General features: G+C 43.5%; 1 protein-coding gene across 14 annotated transcripts in view; it reads left to right on the top strand.

The window, feature by feature from the left end:
* Positions 1–18859, top strand: part of LOC121554960 (CLIP-associating protein 1-A) — a 110921-nt gene that overhangs the window by 76138 nt on the left and 15924 nt on the right. For 3 of the 14 annotated variants that reach the window (XM_041868681.2, XM_041868680.2, XM_041868679.2), the window contains exons 15-28: positions 493–570; positions 1109–1276; positions 1864–1910; positions 2107–2280; positions 3986–4012; positions 5555–5662; positions 11342–11398; positions 12266–12430; positions 14113–14217; positions 15069–15131; positions 15814–15917; positions 16374–16397; positions 16788–16899; positions 18226–18358. In XM_041868681.2, the coding sequence (XP_041724615.2) occupies positions 493–570; positions 1109–1276; positions 1864–1910; positions 2107–2280; positions 3986–4012; positions 5555–5662; positions 11342–11398; positions 12266–12430; positions 14113–14217; positions 15069–15131; positions 15814–15917; positions 16374–16397; positions 16788–16899; positions 18226–18358 (1365 nt within the window). The remainder of the gene's footprint in view (positions 1–492; positions 571–1108; positions 1277–1863; positions 1911–2106; positions 2281–3985; positions 4013–5554; positions 5663–11341; positions 11399–12265; positions 12431–14112; positions 14218–15068; positions 15132–15813; positions 15918–16373; positions 16398–16787; positions 16900–18225; positions 18359–18859) is intronic. The other 11 variants (XM_041868682.2, XM_041868688.2, XM_041868692.2 and 8 more) reach the window with 6 other exon arrangements.

The raw sequence follows: 18859 nt of genomic DNA, 5'->3' as shown, positions 1-18859 counted from the left end.
GTTTGTGTTTGTGTAGAGAGGGGTGGCTGCTGTACTTTAGAATTCCCTCTCTCCTCTCCTTCTCTCTCCTCTTTTCTCCTCTTCGGCGTGTGACATTTACCGTAAGTAGTTGGGTGTTGGCTGACTGGGCGACTGATGATCCCTGGTCTTTGCTAGTTAAATTGATGATTCTGGAGGCCTGGGGTGAGCCATCACCATCAGACTCTCTACGAAGCATCCCCTGTGGTTGCCACGACAACCCAGCAGAGAGTTTAAAAAGCATGTCGAAAGCGTGCTATGTGGTCACTTTCCACCCGTGGAGAAGGAGAGTGGAGGATAGCAGAAGAGCTGTGGGATAGTAGAGGGAGAGAGAGAGAAGAAAGGAGTGTAAACAGAAGTCTTGGGGAGGGGGGGAATGAGGAAGTCTGTGTGTCCTCTCCATTGGTATAGTTGTGGTTTCCTGGCTGCTGTACCTGAAGTGGTCTCTGTCATGTTTCCCTACTATCCCACCAGGCACGTGACTGTTCTGACGGAGACCATCAAGAAAGGGATACATGATGCCGACTCAGAGGCCAGATCCGTGGCCAGAAAGTAAGTTCTGTTTTTATGGTTGTTTATTTGGTAAATTAGTCTGAATTTGTCCTCAGTAAAACAATGAATTGGTCTTTGCAGTTTTGTAAAAAGTAATATATTGCTTTATGATTTCATGACTGATACAAGTGGATGACAATTTGGAATAAAATTACATCTCTCTGTGTCGCTTATTTTACTACTAGTGATAATTAGAACAATTATTAATTCCTCTGGGCATCGTCTCATGTCACTTTCTCTGCTGGTGACCTATCAGAGGCATGTGGGTGGCAGGTAGCCTAGTGGTTAGAGCGTTGGGCCAGTAACTGAAAGTTTGCTGGTTTGAATCCCAGAGCCGAGAAGGCTCTGGCGATGTGCCCTTGAGCAAGGCACTTAACCCTAATTGCTACTGTAAGTCGCTCTGGATAAGAGCGTATGCTAAATGACTAAAATGTAAAAAAAAAAATAAGTGTGCTGACAGTTCTGTTCATGTACTGATAGGAGGGGCTGTGACCTTCATGTGACCTCTAACCTTCTTCTCCCCCCCCCTCACCCATAGGTGTTATTGGGGTTTCCATGGCCACTACAGCCGGGAGGCAGAGCATCTGTTCCAGGCCCTGGAGTCGAGCTATCAGAAGGCTCTCCAGTCTCACCTGAAAAGTTCTGACAGCATTGTGTCCCTCCCCCAATCAGACCGCTCATCCTCCTCCTCTCAGGAGAGCCTCAAGTAAGATACCCCTCCTTCTACCTCTCCCTCTATCCCTCCCTCCTTCCCTCCATCCCGGTTTACTTTCATCCCTTCATCCATCAACCACTCCCCCAGTCAGACGGCTCCTCTTCCTCCTCTCAGAAGAGCCTCAAGTAAGACTCCATCCATCCCTTCCATCCCTCCCTCCCCTCTATTTATCCCTTCCTCCATATGATTCAGGATGATGTGGATAAAGACCATTTATCATTGATTTGAAGACACCACTAATGGATTTGTCTGCCTCATGGACACACTGAGGTAGATTGAATCGGTTGATCCAGTTTAACGACTGGAGAGAGTGAGCTAATCTTCCTCTAAGGATGTTCTTTCCCCCTGCATCATCATCCTCATCATCAGATGGGTCTGAGCCCTGAACTGGTGTCCAGACCTTTACCTTTTATAATGTCTTTGGCAGTTTGAGTCACTGGTAGTTTGAATCATGTTTTGCCCTACACCATCAGAGGGGTCTGAGCCCTGGCCTATGACTTTGTTTTGTTAGTGTGAAGTACAGGGATACTGAGCTGTTTACAATAACTCCATAATGGTGTGTCCTTCTCTCTCCTCAGCCGGCCCCTGTCTGTCAAGAGTGTCATAGGTGGCAGCATAACAAGGGGTAAGAGTACTAGCTACTACAGTATTAATTTCTCAACATGTGTTGTTTATTTCATGCCACCTCTTTCTATTTGTGGGTTATGTCAGGTCTCTCTTGCAAATCCGATGATAATTTTTTCCTCGGTGAGACTAAATACAGACTATTTAAATGTAGAATGTGTTGATATTTCAACCTCTCCCGTTCTCCCCGATGGCAGGTAAGATGGTGAGTTCCAGGGTGAACTCTAACCCAGGCGGTTCTCTCCAGCGTTCCCGTAGTGACATCGATGTGAATGCCGCGGCCAGCGCCAAATCCCGTCTGGTTATCGTGCCCTCCGCTTCTCCCTTCAGCTCAGCCGCTGCTCTGCCCCCAGGCTCCTACGCCTCTCTAGGTAAACCCCACACACACTAGGGATGGGCATTTTAAATGATTTCATTATTCAAATAATATCATGATATTTCTTCGGATATCCAGATAGTCGAAATACATGTCAATGGAGACTTGCTCGTGAGAGAGCCGGTGCGCTGTGCTCTGCTTGTTTCAGCGGGTGGGGTAGGGGCGGGAGATGAGCAGAGGCCGGTGTGTGTGTGTGACAGTCTATGTGTGGCATGGAGAGAGAGAGACAGAAAGTAGCCAAACTGACTCGCGCTAGTTAGACAAACTTGTTTCTGCCATAAGTTATCGATCATACCATCGGGTAGTGCCTGTTTTCACTGCATCAAATCGTTATAAAGAAGCTAGCTAGTTACAGTAGCCAGCTAAGTTATCTAGCTAGCTAGCTAAAGTAACAAGGCTAATTGAGGCTAATTTGCTACACTCCCCATCCCATGTCTACAACAACTCCATTCATATGAAACCTGCTGGTTGGTCATTGTAGCCTACGCTTTCTCATTTAGCCAACTTAATTACGTCATGTTAATTCCATTTAGCATTGATTAGAAATCTCCCACTTCACTTGCTACACATAGCCTCTGACTGTAGCGCCGCTGTGATTGACCGACAAAACAACAAGCTACACCTGTGAAACGTCTGTAGGTTACCGGTAAGTCTTTTTTATGGGGCACACATAAAAACTGTCATAAAACTGTTGTTTTATAAAAAAAATGTATGTAATGGTCTATCATTGTAGGCTATGTGGCAATGTAACATATACACTTTTATTTAATTTGAGACAAAACCTTTAAAAATGTATATACATGTAGTAGTCGAATACTAATGCCCGTTCGGATATTTGAATATTCAAATAAACGTGTCCATCCCTAACACACACACACACTCTACCCCTCTCCCCAGGTCCATCTATGCCAAGCCCGAACTACCACCAGTCAACATTTAAAATTGTAATGGTCACAGGATGTCAGTTCTGGAACAGTCATTTCTCAAAGTCCCCATGGTGTCTTAATTAAATTATTTAGAATAAATTAAAATCTGAAAACCACTGGCTTTTATGGCCTGATTGGAGATATTAATTAATGTGATGGTTGTTAGTAAGACATCATTAAGCTGTGCTCTGAAGAGAAACAAGAAACAGACAAAAAGGCCAAAATGTGCAGATAGACAGGCTGCAAAGTTTTGTATGTAAACTAATTAAACTAAACATGATAAATAGCTGCCTATAATCACTTTAAGATATGACTACTGACCATTATATAAATATTGAAGTCCATGATAAATAATGATGAAAAACTCTCCATATACCCCCAAAATGTATGCAATTTGATACTGAGGCGTGCTGCAATCCAGTTGCTGTCCCTCTGTTCTTGCCCTAACGCGTCCCTGTGGATTTTACTGCTTACTGTCCATTACTAATGTGACCTCTTTCTCCCACCCACCTGTCTCTGTCTCTCCCCCTTCTCTCTCTCCCCCTCTTTCTTTCCCTCTCTCTTTCGCTCTCTTTCTCTCTCTCCATCTTTCTATCTCTCTCTTTCTCTCTCTCTCCATCTTTCTATCTCTCTCTTTCTTTATCTCTCCCTCTTTCTCTCTCTCTCCCTCTTTCTCACTCTCGCTCTATTTCTCTCTCTCGGCTAACTGGTACTAATGTCTAACTCTATACCTCTCTTCACCCACCGCCCCCCGCTTTGCTTTATGCCCAAAAGATGGCACACCTGGTAAAATTCATACTGGTAAGATCTGTATGTATGTGTTCTGCGTCTGTCGGGGACAGTCAAAAGCTCGGCTGACCCCCCCCCCTCTTTTCTATCTTGTCTACACACCAACGTACAACCTATTTAGTGTGTTATGTGGTCTGCATGTTTGACCAACATGGTAATAATCACTGTTGACTGACGACAGACAGGGTTAGATAGCTATGTGCAGTCAGCACAGCACACCATAAAACCTCACCTCCCCCCCACAACTTTTGTTATCCTCCTTATGTTGTTATCCTTTACGTTTTGTTTATTAGTGATTAGCGAAGGGCAAGGACCCTGTGTTATGTATGTAAAGGTGAATGTTGCATGCAGTGAAACTCTCCCACCCTTTGGTCTCTGTCTGTGTGTAAGTGGTCCGATTTAAGGGGTCAGACGTTGCTGAGGTTTAGTGTTACCTGCTTCTCAAGGTTATCCTCTACCTCTTGGTTGAAAATGTTTAGTCCCTGGTATATACTTATACTCTTATCATTATCTAGATGTCACTGATAGACTTTATAGACCCAAAGAAAGGGCTTTCCCTATCCTGTTGTGTAATGCGGTTGTTCTAGAATCTAGTACAACACTCTCTGACTGAGTAGGACTTCGCCTATCAAACATCTTCCAATGAAAATAAGGTCACAGCTTCTGCCCACATTCTATCAAACAGCGTGTGTAGACTGATAATAAGACTCATTATTGGCTAAGGCAGGGTTTCCAAACTCGGTCCTGCCTCCGCCGGGTGCACATTTTGGTTTTTGCCCTAGCATTACACAGCTGGACTGAGTTTGGAAACCCTGTCTTAGCCAATAATGAGTCTTATTATCAGTCTACACACGCTGTGTGTAGACTGACTTTGGGAAACCCTGGGCTAAGGTGTTACTTAGCCAAGTCCCAGCTATGGCCAAGTCCCAGCTGTTGTGGAAAGATAAATTCTCAATATGTGGTGTTTGGGAGTGCATGTGTGTCTGTAGATCTAAAATTGGAGAGGTTTGGTGGAAAAATGTAAGACTACTTGTTTGATAACACAGTCCAAAATTAGCAGACATCTGAACTCCCCAATCTCTTTCTCAGCATCAGTCAGTGTGTTGTCCTAGCTTTTAGGAACATTACTTGGCTGGATTGCAAGTATGATAATGCCAGTGTTCTTTTATTTATGATTTTGCAAATTAATATCTTACATTGTGTATAATATGCACAGTTTGACGTACTGTAAAGAAAGTTGTGTTGTCATGATGTTGCTAGCTGCTTTAGACAAACCTTTCTCAGATCCAATGCATTTCTGATTGAACCCTTCAGTGAGAAGGTGTTCTTTGTGTGAATGTGTAGAAATATTCAGTTGTTTGTCTCTCCTTATATCTGTGTTTCAGAAGACTCTCTCTCCCCATCCAGATATTTTGTCACTGTCTGTTTTAAAGCAGTTTCTTTCAGTTTTGTGTCGTGGTGAACTGTGGTGCACAGCTGCTTGGATACAGTATAATTTGTAGTGTAGTGACTTAAACTCTCTCACTAACTCGCTGTGTGTGTTGTTGTCTACAGGTCGTGTGCGTACGAGGAGGACAAGCGCCGGCAGTGCCGTCGGAGCCAGCGCTACTGTGACTGACAGCAGGGGGCGCAGCCGAGCCAAAATGGTATCCCAGTCCCAGCGTGAGTATGCACACACACTGTCAGCAAAATAACCCGAGACCAATTTCACTCCCTCACAGCACATGGTCTGAACTCAGGGAAGCCAGTCCACAATGTCATCTCCAGTCTCTCTCACTCTCATGTAAACCCCCAGTATGACCTTTAACCTGTCTGCTGTGAGCTCATACTACATCTCCAGTTTATATACAAGGTTCAGTTCAGTTTATATACTAGGTTCTCTCCAGTTTATATACTAGGTTCTCTCCAGTTTATATACTAGGTTCTCTCCAGTTTATATACTAGGTTCTCTTCAGTTTATATACTAGGTTCTCTTCAGTTTATATACTAGGTTCTCTTCAGTTTATATACTAGATTCTCTTCAGTTTACAGTGCATTCGGAAAGTATTCAGATCCCTTATTCAAAAATTGATTAAATTGTTTCCCCCCCTCATCAATCTACACACAAGACCCCATAATTACAAAGAAAAAACTAGTTTTTAGATTTTTTTCGAATTGATTTAAAATAATAAACTGATATCACATTTACATAAGTATTCAGACCCTTTACTCAGTACTTTGTTGAAGCACCTTTGGCAGCGATTACAGTCTCGAGTCTTCTTGGGTATGATGCTACAAGCTTGGCACACCTGCATTTGGGGAGTTTCTCCCATTCTTCTCTGCAAATCCTCTCGAGCTCTGTCAGGTTGGATGGGGGTCATCGCTGCACAGTTATTTTCAGGTCTCTCCAGAGATGTTCGATTGGGTTCAAGTCCGCGCTCTGGCTGGGCCACTCAAGGACATTCAGAGACTTGTCCCGAAGCCACTCCTGCGTTGTCTTGGTAGGGTGCTTAAGGTTGTTGTCCTGTTGGAAGGTGAACCTTCGCCCCAGTCTGAGGTCCTGAGCGATCTGGAGCAGGTTTTCATCAAGGATCTTTCTGCACTTTGCGCCGTTCATCTTTCCCTCGATCCTGACTAGTCTCCCAGGCCCTGCCGCTGAAAAACATCCCCACAGCATGATGCTTCACCATAGGGATGGTGCCACGTTTCTTCCAGACATGGCGCTTGGCATTCAGGCCAAAGAGTTCAATCTTGGTTTCGTCAGACCAGAGAATCTTGTTTCTCATGGACTAAGAGTCCTTTAGGTGCCTTTTGGCAAACTCCAAGCAGGCTGTCATTTGCCTTTTACAGAGGAGTGGCTTCCGTCTGGCCCCTCTACCATAAAGGCCTGAATGGTGGAGTGCTGCAGAGATGGTTGTCCTTCTGGAAGGTTCTCCCATCTCCACAGAGGAACTCTAGAGCTCTGTTAGTGACCATTGGGTTATTGGTCACCTCCCTGACCAAGGCCCTTCTCCCCTGATTGCTCAGTTTGGCCGGGTGGCCAGCTCTAGGAAGAATCTTGGTGGTTCCAAACTTCTTCCATTTAAGAATGATGGAGGCCACTGTGTTCTTGGGGACCTTCAATGCTGCAGACATTTTTTGGTACCCATCCCCAGATCTGTGCCTCGACACAATCCTGTCTCAGAGCTCTACGGACAATTCTTTCGACCTCATGGCTTGGTTTTTGCTCTGACATGCACTGTCAACGGTGGGACCTTATATAGACAGGTGTGTGCCTTTCCAAATCATGTCCCAGGTGGGAAAGGGCAGTGTGGACTGCAATAGAGATTGCATCATCTGTGGATCTGTTGGGGCGGTATGCAAATTGGAGTGGGTCTAGGGTTTCTGGGACAATGGTGTTGATGTGAGCCATGACCAGCCTTTCAAAGCACTTCATGGCTACAGACGTGAGTGCTACGGGTCGGTAGTCATTTAGGTAGGTTATCGTAGTGTTCTTGGGCACAGGGACTATGGTGGTCTGCTTGAAACATGTTGGTATTACAGACTCAGTCAGGGACATGTTGAAAATGTCAGTGAAGACACTTGCCAGTTGGTCAGCGCATGCTCGGAGTACACGTCCTAGTAATCCGTCTGGCCCTGCGGCCTTGTGAATGTTGACCTGTTTAAAAGTTTTACTCACATCGGCTACAGAGAGCTTGATCACATAGTCAACCGGAACAGCTGATGCTCTCATGCATGCTTCAGTGTTGCTTGCCTCGAAGCGAGCATAGAAGTGATTTAGCTCGTCTAGTAGGCTTGTGTCACTGGGCAGCTCGTGGCTGTGCTTCCCTTTGTAGTCTGTAATAGTTTTCAAGCCCTGCTACATCCAACGAGCATCAGAGCCGGTGTAGTACGATTCAATCTTAGTCCTGTATTGACGCTTTGCCTTTTTGATGGCTTGTCGGAGGGCATAGCGGGATATCTTATAAGCATCTGGGTTAGAGTCCCGCTCCTTGAAGGTGGCAGCTCTACCCTTTAGCTCAGTGCGGATGTTGCCTATAATCCATGGCTTCTGGTTGGGGTATGTACGTACGGTCACTGTGTGGACGACGTCATCGATGCACTTATTGATGAAACCAGTGACTGATGTAGTGTACTCCTCAATGCTATCGGAAGAATCCCGGAACATATTCCGGTCTGTGCTAGCAAAACAGTCCTGTAGCTTAGCATCTGCGTCATCTGACCACTTCCTTATTAACCGAGTCACTGGTGCTTCCTGCTTTAGTTTTTGCTTATAAGCAGGAATCAGGAGGATAGCGTTATGGTCAGATTTGCCAAATGGAGGGCAAGGGAGAGCTTTGTACGCGTCTCTGTGTGTGGAGTAAAGGTGGTCTAGAGTTTTTTCATTTAACATGCTGGTAGAAATTAGGGAGAACGGATTTAAGTTTCCCTGCATTAAAGTCCCCGGCCACTAGGAGCGCTGCCTCTGGATGAGCGTTTTCCTGTTTACTTATGGCCTTATACAGCTCATTGAGTGCAATCTTAGGGCCTGCATCGGTTTGTAGTGGTAAATAGACAGCTACGAAAAATATAGATAATAATAATATGCCATTTAGCAGACGCTTTTATCCAAAGCGACTTACAGTCATGTGTGCATACATTTTTACGTATGGGTGGTCCTGGGGATCGAACCTACTACCCTGGCGTTACAAGCGCCATGCTCTACCAATTGAGCTACAGATAAACTCTCTTGGTAAATAGTGTGGTCTACAGCTTATCATAAGATACTCTACATCAGGTGAGCAAACCTCGAGACTTCCTTAGTATTACATTTTATGCACCAGCTGTTGTTTAGAAATATACACAGACCGCCACCCCTTGTCTTACCGGAGTCAGCCGTTCTGTCCTGCCGATGTAGAGTATATCCCGCCAGCTATGTTATCCATGTCGTTGTTCAGCCACGACTCGGTGAAACATAAGATATTACAGTTTTTAATGTCCCGTTGGTAGGATAATCGTAATCTTAGGTTGTCTAATGTATTTTCAAATGTATGAACATTGGCTAATAGGATTGATGAAAGAGGCAGTTTACTAGCTCACTGTCAGATCCTTACAAGGCACCCCGACCTACGTCCATGATATCTCTGTCTCTTTCTCATGCGAATGACAGGGATTTGGGCCTTGTCGGGTGTCTGTAGGATATCCTTTGTGTCCGACTTGTTGAAGAAAAAATCTTCGTCCAATACGCGGTGAGTAATCGCTGTCCTGATATCCAGAAGCTCTTTTTGGTCATTAGAGACAGTGGCAGAAACATTATGTACAGAATAAATTACAAATAACGCGAAAAAACACACATAATAGTACAATTGGTTAGAGGGCAGTAAAACGGGCCATTCAAGAACCTGCTCCCACAACAGCTCAATAGGGTTGAGATCCGGTGACTGTGCTGGCCACTCCATTATAGACAGAATACCAGCTGACTGCTTCTTCCCTAAATAGTTATTGCGTAGTTTGGAGCTGTGCTTTGGGTCATTGTCCTGTTCTAGGAGGAAATTGGCTCCAATCAAGCGCTGTCCACAGGGTATGGCATGGTGTTGCAAAATGGAGTGAAAGCCTTCCTTCGTCAAGATCCCTTTTACCCTGTACAAATCTCCCACTTTACCACCACCAAAGCACCCCCAGACCATCACATTGCCTCCACCATGCTTGACAGATGGCATTAAGCACTCCTCCAGCATCTTTTCATTTGGTCTGCGTCTCACAAATGTTCTTCTTTGTGATCTGAACACCTCAAACTTCGATTCGTCTGTCCATAACACTTTCTTCCAATCTTCCTCTGTCCAGTGTCTGTGTTATTTTTCCCATCTTAATCTTTTCTTTTTATTGGCCAGTCTGAGATATGTCTTTTTCTTTGCAACTCTGCCTAGAAGGTCAGCATCCCGGAGTCGCCTCTTCACTGTTGTCGTTGAGACTGGTGTTTTGCAGGTACTATTTAATGAAGCTGCCAGTTGAGGACCTGTGAAGCGTCTGTTTCTCAAACTAGACACTAATGTATTTGTCCTCTTGCTCAGTTGTGCACCGGGGCCTCCCACTCCTCTTTCTATTCTGGTTAGAGACAGTTTGCGCTGTTCTGTGAAGGGAGTAGTACACAGCGTTGTACGAGATCTTCACTTTCTTGGCAATTTCTCGCATGGAATAGCCTTCATTTCTCAGAACAAGAATAGACTGACGAGTTTCAGAAGAAAGTTATTTGTTTCTGGCCATTTTGATTCTGTAATCGAACCCACAAGTTGGTGATGCTCCAGATACTCAACTAGTCTCAAGAAGGCCAGTTTTATTGCTTCTTTAATCAGCACAACACTTTTCAGCTGTGCTAACATAATTGCAAAAGGGTTTTCTAATGATCAATTAGCCTTTTAAAATTATAAACTTGGATTAGCAAACACAACGTGCCATTGGAACACAGGACTGATGGTTGCTGATAATGGGCCTCTGTACGCCTATGTAGATATTCCATTAAAAATCAGCCGTTTCCAGCTACAATAGCCATTTACAACATTAACAATGTCTACACTGTATTTCTGATCAATTTGATGTTATTTTAATGGACAAAAAAATTGCTTTTCTTTCGAAAACAAGGACATTTCTAAGTGACCCCAAACCTTTGAACGGTAGTGTATGTAAATAAGGTATTTCTGTTTTTTATTTCTTATAAATTTGCAAATACTTCTAAAAACCTGTTTTCGGTTTGTCATTATGGGTTGTTGTGTGTAGATTGATGAGGAAAAACATTTATTTAATCCATTTTAGAATAAGGCTGTGAAGTAACAAAATTTTGAAAAAGGGAAGGGGTCTTAATACTTTCCGAATGCACTGTGTATATATATATATATATATATATATATATATATATATATATATATATATATATTTATTTATTTATTTTACCTTTCATTTAACTAGGCAAGTCAGTTAAGAACAAATTCTTATTTACAATGACGGCCTACACCGGCCAAACCCGGACGACGCTGGGCCAATTGTGCGCCGCCCTATGGGCTAGGTTCTCTTCAGTTTATATACTAGGTTCTCTTCAGTTTCTCTCGTCAGTTTGTGTGATGTTTTACCTCATAAACTTTAACATCCTGAAGGAACTTGGAGCCACTGTTATTAGTGCACCCTTTCAGAAGATGTATGTGTGGTTTTCTCTCCCCCTCTCTCCCTGTGAAGCCTCGATGAGGGGCTTCAATTATATATTTGCACGTGTAACATGACATGCACAGTTAACATCTGGCCCAGTGCATGCTGGGCTAACACTACTCCCTGTCACATTGACCGTTTTATTTTCACGTCCTGTTCTGCCGCTCGCTACCATAACAACCACAGGATCCAGATCTGCTAACCCCACTGGCGGTGGTAAGGCCCGGACTTCATCCAATCAGAGTAAAGCATCAAGTCTTTAGTCCCGCCCCTTCCTCCCTGTGCAGATCTCTGCATGTCAATCAACTCATTATTTTAGTTTTAGACTCATGTCATACCAGCATGCTCCATTCAACTCAAGTGCCTGTAATGGATTATGATTTATTATTTTAGTCTCACAAGTGTTTTGATTGGTACATTTTGTTGTCAGTTGTTGGTTGTTGTCTATGTCCTCTGAACTGTTGTTGTTGTTGTTGTTGTTGTTGTAATCACTGGTTGGTTTTCCCACAGCCCAGTTAGACCCTGGATTCAACCAATCTTGTTTGTCCTGCAACTGTTTATTAGCTGTTTGTATGTCCCTCCCTATCTATCTCATCAAAGCTGAAATCCAATATCTATGTTATCCACCTAGTAGGATAGATAGAGAATGTCATTGGTCCTATTACCTCAAGTGTTGGTTAGACATTCTGTGAATTATTCCCCTCCGAATCACCAAGTCACTGTAAACACACAGAGATATGTGCTCAGTTGGTAAGAGTGTGGCACTAGTAAAGCCAAGGTTGTAGGTTCAATTCCTACTGGAATCACATGCACATTATGCACTCACTTTACTGTAAGTCGCTTTAGATAAAAGTGTCTGCTAAGTGTTGTATATTATTATTTTATTACTACAATAAAAGCAACATATGCCATTAGAAACATTTAAGTAATTAAATATTCCTCCAGAAAGAGGGAGGTAGAATATGAGCGAATTCAGCTTTGAGCAGTGACAGAACCTTCCCAGCATGCCATGGAGAGGTGCGTCGCTCCGCTCGCTGTGACCCATCGTGTCTGAAAGGGTGTGTCGTTTCACACTCTGCCTGTGACTCCTGTGTGTTGTCCTTCCTGCAGCTGGCAGTCGCTCCAGTTCCCCTGGGAAGCTGCTGGGCCACTCGTCTGGGTACGGGAGGATCAGCAGGCCCCCCTCAGCCTCCAGCACCCCTGTAGACAAGAGGAGCAAGGTCCCCCGCAGCCAGGGCTGCAGTAGAGATTCCTCTCCCAGCCGACTGGGACTAGGTAAGGGACATTTACATGATGTAACAATTTCAGCATCGTGCAAGTAAACACAACATAAATCATGTATTCACTCTATACTAGGAAAAATAGATTTGCCATTTGCTAGCAACGCACATAGTAACTAAGTAACTGCCTAAATAAACAGTGTATTGTACAGTATCACCTACACACTGGATACACATACATAACAGACAGCACATGTTTGCTGATAAATCGGATACCACACACATGCTGTCGAGGGCCATGTGTCAAAACATGCCGGTGATATGCCCAACATTGTCATTGTGCTCTCCTATCTATCTAGTGAAAACCTTATATATACTGTACACCAAGTGTGTCCTTTGAAGCTCAGATACACTATCTTGGTTTTCCCGGTCATAAACACAAAACAAGGAAACACAATAAACACAAAAGATAAGCCTTGAAAGCAAGGAACCCGCATAGTAATGTTATGAAGGACCAATGGACCCTTTTAACTCAAAGGGGGCGGCAGGTAGCCTTAGGGTTAAGAGTGTTGGGCCAGTAACCGTAAGTTTACTGGTTCAAATCGCTGAGCCGACTAGGTGAAAAATCTGTCGACATGCCCTTGAGCAAGGCACTCTGCATAAGAGCATCTGCTAAATGACTAAAATGTAAATGTAAAATACTGAATGGCAAAATACTGAATAACAAAATACTGAATGCGAAAAGGCGCAAGGCCCCTTGTAAAGGAGAGTGAATGGTATGAGCCTGTCTCTCAGGGTTAGCAGCTAAGTAGAACTCACTGTTTTGGGAGGTGTCTCTCATCTTGGTCGTATTTGTTAGCGTCATATCTTCCAGGCATGTCCCATCATTGGGGTGGTGCCTCCTCTTTCAGGAAATGTGGATGAGCCTCTGTAGGTCTAGCTGTCATCAGCAGCCCAGTTTATGTCCTTCCTTCCATTCAGTCTGAGTCACTGGCCCTGGCCTATTGCTTTGATTGATTGGTCGGTGTATTTCATCGACCAACCAGCTCCCCACATCTTGGCTTGTTATCAGTGTTCTGTCTGAGGTCACCCTCTTTGTCTGTCTGTCAGTCTGTTGTGAACAACACCGTCATCCCTGAATTGGGAAGGCCGCCTTTTTTACATCTGTCCAAGGATGAGATTTAAACATTATGGAATCACGAAATTGACAATTACACGTTGCAATGTTTTAAAGTTTGTACGTTTGTCTTCTTCTTAGTCATGTTTAGTTCATATATTTTATTAGAACATATAATAACTGAATATAACAGTTTGTCTTTAATTTTCTTTGGTGTTTCTACCATATCTTTATTTTTATACCTTATTTTAAATATTTTATTTTATTTTATTTTTTTCTGTTTTTATTTTGTGTGTTAACTCTGTATATCTGTTGTAAGCTAAGGTCATAACAATCATCTTGTCACTGACAACCTAATCCTTGTCATGAAATAACAAAAACATTTAAAAAACGGACTTGCGCTAACTTATGTTTGTAAAATGTAATCTGATGTCCAGCAGACTCCAACCCACCACCACGCCCCAGAGACCTCCTACCCCACTCTTCTCCCAGTCCCCATCCCCAGCCCCAGCCCAGGCCTCACCTCACACCCCAAACCTGTGTTCTACTGTCCTACTGACAGCCAGGCTGTGTGATAAAGCTCTTGTTCCTGGTACTCCTCTCTCGTCCTACCACGCTAGCGAGGAGCCGTATCCCCCGGCCCAGCATGAGTCAGGGCTGCAGCAGGGAAACCTCTAGGGAAAGCAGCAGAGACACCAGCCCTGCTCGGGCCTTCAAGCCTCTTGGTGAGTACCACGACCAACCGGACACCAGGAGGCCTCCTGGAAGCAGCAAGGCCCACTAGTACACACTCCTCTAGACCCCTACTCTCTGTCCCAGCCTCCCTGTACACCCCAGGATGTCTAGATAGAAGATCCACCTCTAGAACTAAGGGGTATAGACCTCTTCTTTTGCCTACTCTGATCTACTCTACATGCACTAACCCTCTCAAAGGTTCTGGAACATAATCGCTGCACTGTCTTTGTCTGTCTTGTTGGGAATGCTCCGTGTTGTGCTATATTAGTATGTTTTTGTGTCTTTGTATTTGTTATATAAAGACCAGCAAAATGGAAAGATCACAAAAATCTCTGGATGTTCTAGGATTCTGTTTTTGGTCCAATGATTGATGTACTATAAATGATTTGGCACATCTCATAATAAATCTACATCAAGAGGCAGAGAAAAAAGGCAGTGACTACAGTAAACATTGTACTGTATGTCATCGTATTCAATGTCCATAGCTGACCTGCTTCTCAGCTCTTTCCTGTGCTGCTGCCACATCACAGGAAATGACAAAACTTTGTCACTGCTTTGACATGGGGGACCAAAAAAAAAGAACAAAAGAGGGACAAAGTGGGATGCATGAGGGATACCCGCCCCTCCCACCCATAGGTAAAAATGTATACACACATGACTGTAAGTCGCTTTGGATAAAAGCGTCTGCTAAATGGCATATTATTTATATTATGTGGTTGGTCATAATCCTAGTGGATTAATGCAGCTAGGCGCTGAGCCTGAGTCAGCTACAGAGGATGATACCTGTCGCGTTTGTGTCACTAATGCCCCGGGTGTCATCCACCCCTCCTGTCCCTTGCAGCCTCCCGACGTACTTCCCGCTCTACCAGCGCCCTATCTACGGCTGACCCCCACGGCCAGTCAGGTGACCTGCATGCCCCTCCCCATCCCCATATTAGCGATTATGCCAGCATGAGTCCGTACATGTTGCTTTGAGGGCTGTGCCCACCCTGCCACAAGAGGCAACATTTCTTTCAAACTTTTGTTTGAGTTTTGAAGCTTGTAATGGTATTTTCTTTTCTTTGAGGAGGAGATCTATAAGCGTGCTGCTTTGTCATATTATGTGTTGTGGCCATCTGCTTCAATATAATGTTTTGTGATTTTATTTGAAAAAGCTTGTGTTACTGTGTATACGTAATGCCTGTCCCCAACTGTATGATTTTCTCCTTGTTAGTGACTTTTTTGACATTGTATGATGTATTTGTACTTCAGTGTATTGAGTATCTCATGAGTTTTTCATTTCCCCGTCTACAAGTGTCAGTAGGTTTCTTTTCTCTTCATTTTTCACGAGGTGTTTCAAATGAGCACTAATCATTCTCTAGTGATTTCTGCTGGTGTCTTCATCTTTATTTCAGCAATCATTTTTTACATATCACTCCAGATTTTTGTTTTTGTTTCCAGCTTTTTGGTGTTTTTTAGTTTCAAGCTTTTTGGTGTATGGTCTGTAAACCCCATCATATTGCCTTTTTGTCTCCCTAGAGCAAGATCCCATTGACTTTCTCCTGTGTTACTCCACTCACTTCTCCTCTGTTACTCCACCCCCCCAGATCGGTTTGGTTTGATCCACCAGGACCGCATCTCTGCCTCAGTAAACGCCATGAAAGTCCTCAACACTGGCACTGAGGTCGAGGCTGCTGTGGCTGATGCACTGGTAAGTCACCAATCAACTCTTACCAGCTGCCAGTTCTGAAGACATCACGACAGTTTGACTTAAGATAGAGTGACAGCAAGTCAGTCCCTCATTAAGGCATGCTAGTTAATGGCTGAGGACTTGATGTGGAAGCCATATGCGTTTGTAAGTCAGTGTTTAGATGTTTACAGTGGGCCCTCCTAAAAACTAATGAATTCCAGGGGTTTTGCCTTTGTCAGAAAAGAAAACTGCATTGAGTAGTAAAATGTAATGAGATGAAATCAAGCCTCTGTTTGTGTATCTCAAGAAGAAAGACTCTGGCTGAAAGTAAGTCAACATTGTTACTGTGTAGAGAAATTAATTAAAACATGTCTTATCTTATTGCCAAGCAGGACTGCAGTCATAATATTTTCCCTTCTTGACACCCTTTAAAATATCTGTCTTTCCTCTTTTCTCCTTGCTTGCCTGTAACTTCAGCTATTAGGAGACTCCAGAAATAAGGTAGTTGTCCAATTTGTGTACCGTTTGTTTATTCATTCTATTCACTAATCAACAAAAATGCAAAGTATAATCACTAAATGTTGCTATTTGGCAAAAAGCAATTACTGGCATATTTAGTTTATTATTCAATAAAATATTATTAACAATAGGCATTCTTATAACATAATTTAATAATCTCATAAAATCAAGAGTTGGAACAAATTGCATGGCTACCACATTCATTGTGAATGGCAAACGCATAGAAGTTGTGCATCGTAGCGTAGCCCATTAAATCCTACTTCCTGGCTGAGTTTGAGTGACCAGAGTTCTAGCCTGCCTGTCCCACTTCTCTTCTGGTCCTATGAACTATGACCTCACCATTACCCATCCCTCCCCATTCTCTCCCAACAGAGGAAGCCTATAAGGCGGCGGTATGAGTCTCCAGGTATCTATTCTGACGACGATGCTAACAGCGATGCGTCCAGCGCTTGCTCGGAGCGCTCGTACGGGTCCAGGAACGGAGGTATGTGGTCCTGTGTTACTCAGTTGGTAAGAACATGGCGCTAGCAACACAAGGGTAGTGGGTTCGAATCCCACTACATTCACATAGACTAAAATGTATGCACTTGGATAAAAGCATATTCTGAATGGTATACATTACCGTTCAAAAGTTTTCGAAAGAAAAGCAATTTTTTTGTCCATTAAAATAACATCAAATTGATCAGAAATACAGTGTAGACATTGTTAATGTTGTAAATGGCTATTGTAGCTGGAAACGGCTGATTTTTAATGGAATATCTTCATAGGCATACAGAGGCCCATTATCAGCAACCATCAGTCCTGTGTTCCAATGGCATGTTGTTTGCTAATCTAAGTTTATCATTTTAAAAGGCTAATTGATCATTAGAAATCCCTTTTGCAATTATGTTAGCACAGCTGAAAACAGTTGTGCTGATTAAAGAAGCAATAAAACTGGCCTTCTTGAGACTAGTTGAGTATCTGGAGCATCAGCAATTGTGGGTTCGATTACAGGATCAAAATGGCCAGAAACAAATAACTTTCTTCTGAAACTCGTCAGTCTATTCTTGTTCTGAGAAATGAAGGCTATTCCATGCGAGAAATTGCCAAGAAAGTGAAGATCTCGTACAACGCTTGGTACTAGTCCCTTCACAGAACTGCGCAAACTGCCTCTAACCAGAATAGAAAGAGGAGTGGGAGGCCCCGGTGCACAACTGAGCAAGAGGACAAACACATTAGAGTGTCTAGTTTGAGAAACAGGCGCCTCACAGGTCCTCAACTGGCAGCTTCATTAAATAGTACCCGCAAAACACCAGTCTCAACGTCAACAGTGAAGAGGCGAATCTGGGATGTTGACCTTGTAGGCAGAGTTGCAAAGAAAAAGCCATATCTCAGACTGCCCATCTTAATCTTTTCTTTTTATTGGCCGGTCTGAGATATGGATTTTTCTTTGCAACTCTTATTATTGCTTCTTCTAATCAGCACAACAGTTTTCAGCTGTGCTAACATAATTGCAAAAGGTTATCTAATAATCAATTAGCCTTTTAAAATGATAAACTTGGATTAGCAAACACAATGTGCCATTGGAACACAGGACTGATGGTTGCTGATAATGGGCCTCTGTACGCCTATGTAGATATTCCATTACAAATCAGCCATTTCCAGCTACAATAGCCAGTTACAACATTAGCAATGTCTATACCGTATTTCTGATCAATTTGATGTTATTTTGATGGACAAAACAATTGCTTTTCTTTCGAAAACAAGGACATTTCTAAGTGACCCCAAACTTTTGAACTGTAGTGTATATATTATTATCATTATTATCTAGGTATCCCTCACTACCTGCGTCAAACGGAGGATGTGGCGGAGGTGCTAAACCACTGTGCCAGCTCAAACTGGTCAGAGAGGAAGGAGGGGCTGCTGGGTCTGCAGAATCTACTCAAGAACCAAAGAATACTCAGGTGGGTCCGGGGCCAGGGGGTCATGTCATTGTATGTGTCTTCCTGCTGTAACTATGCTGATCTGCTCCTAACGCTGTCATGTATAGTTCACTAAGCATTATAAAGGCCCCTTGTTGTCTTTTTGGGTGGCATTGGAGATAGTAGAATTGGGGTTGTTTAGGATGTTGTGCCAGCTGTGGATAGGGTTTGAAGTAGTCTTGATTATTTTGCATATATTATGATAATTTCCTTTTTTCAATTGTTCAACTTTGAAAGAGGAGAGCCTGTCAAGGAGATTCCAGCAGGGCGTTTCTTTTCATAGCGTTCCTTAATTGAGGGAGAAATGACTGATCACGAGGAGCCTGCAGGTGTGAAGCCGCCCGTCAGGTGGTGAAGTGGAAGATGAGTTTCAGACGAGTCCGTTTGTGAGACAAGGACATTTGTCTGCCTGCTTTCCCTGTGAGGCCAGCAGCATTGTGTCTCCTGAAGGAGCTGCTTTAAATCAAGCCTCTCTGACATCTA

This window comes from Coregonus clupeaformis, chromosome 40 (assembly GCF_020615455.1).
Source record: "Coregonus clupeaformis isolate EN_2021a chromosome 40, ASM2061545v1, whole genome shotgun sequence".
NCBI classification, from domain to species: domain Eukaryota; kingdom Metazoa; phylum Chordata; class Actinopteri; order Salmoniformes; family Salmonidae; genus Coregonus; species Coregonus clupeaformis.
Note: the sequence above shows the minus strand (reverse complement) of the source record. Positions and strands in the feature narration are given on the sequence as shown.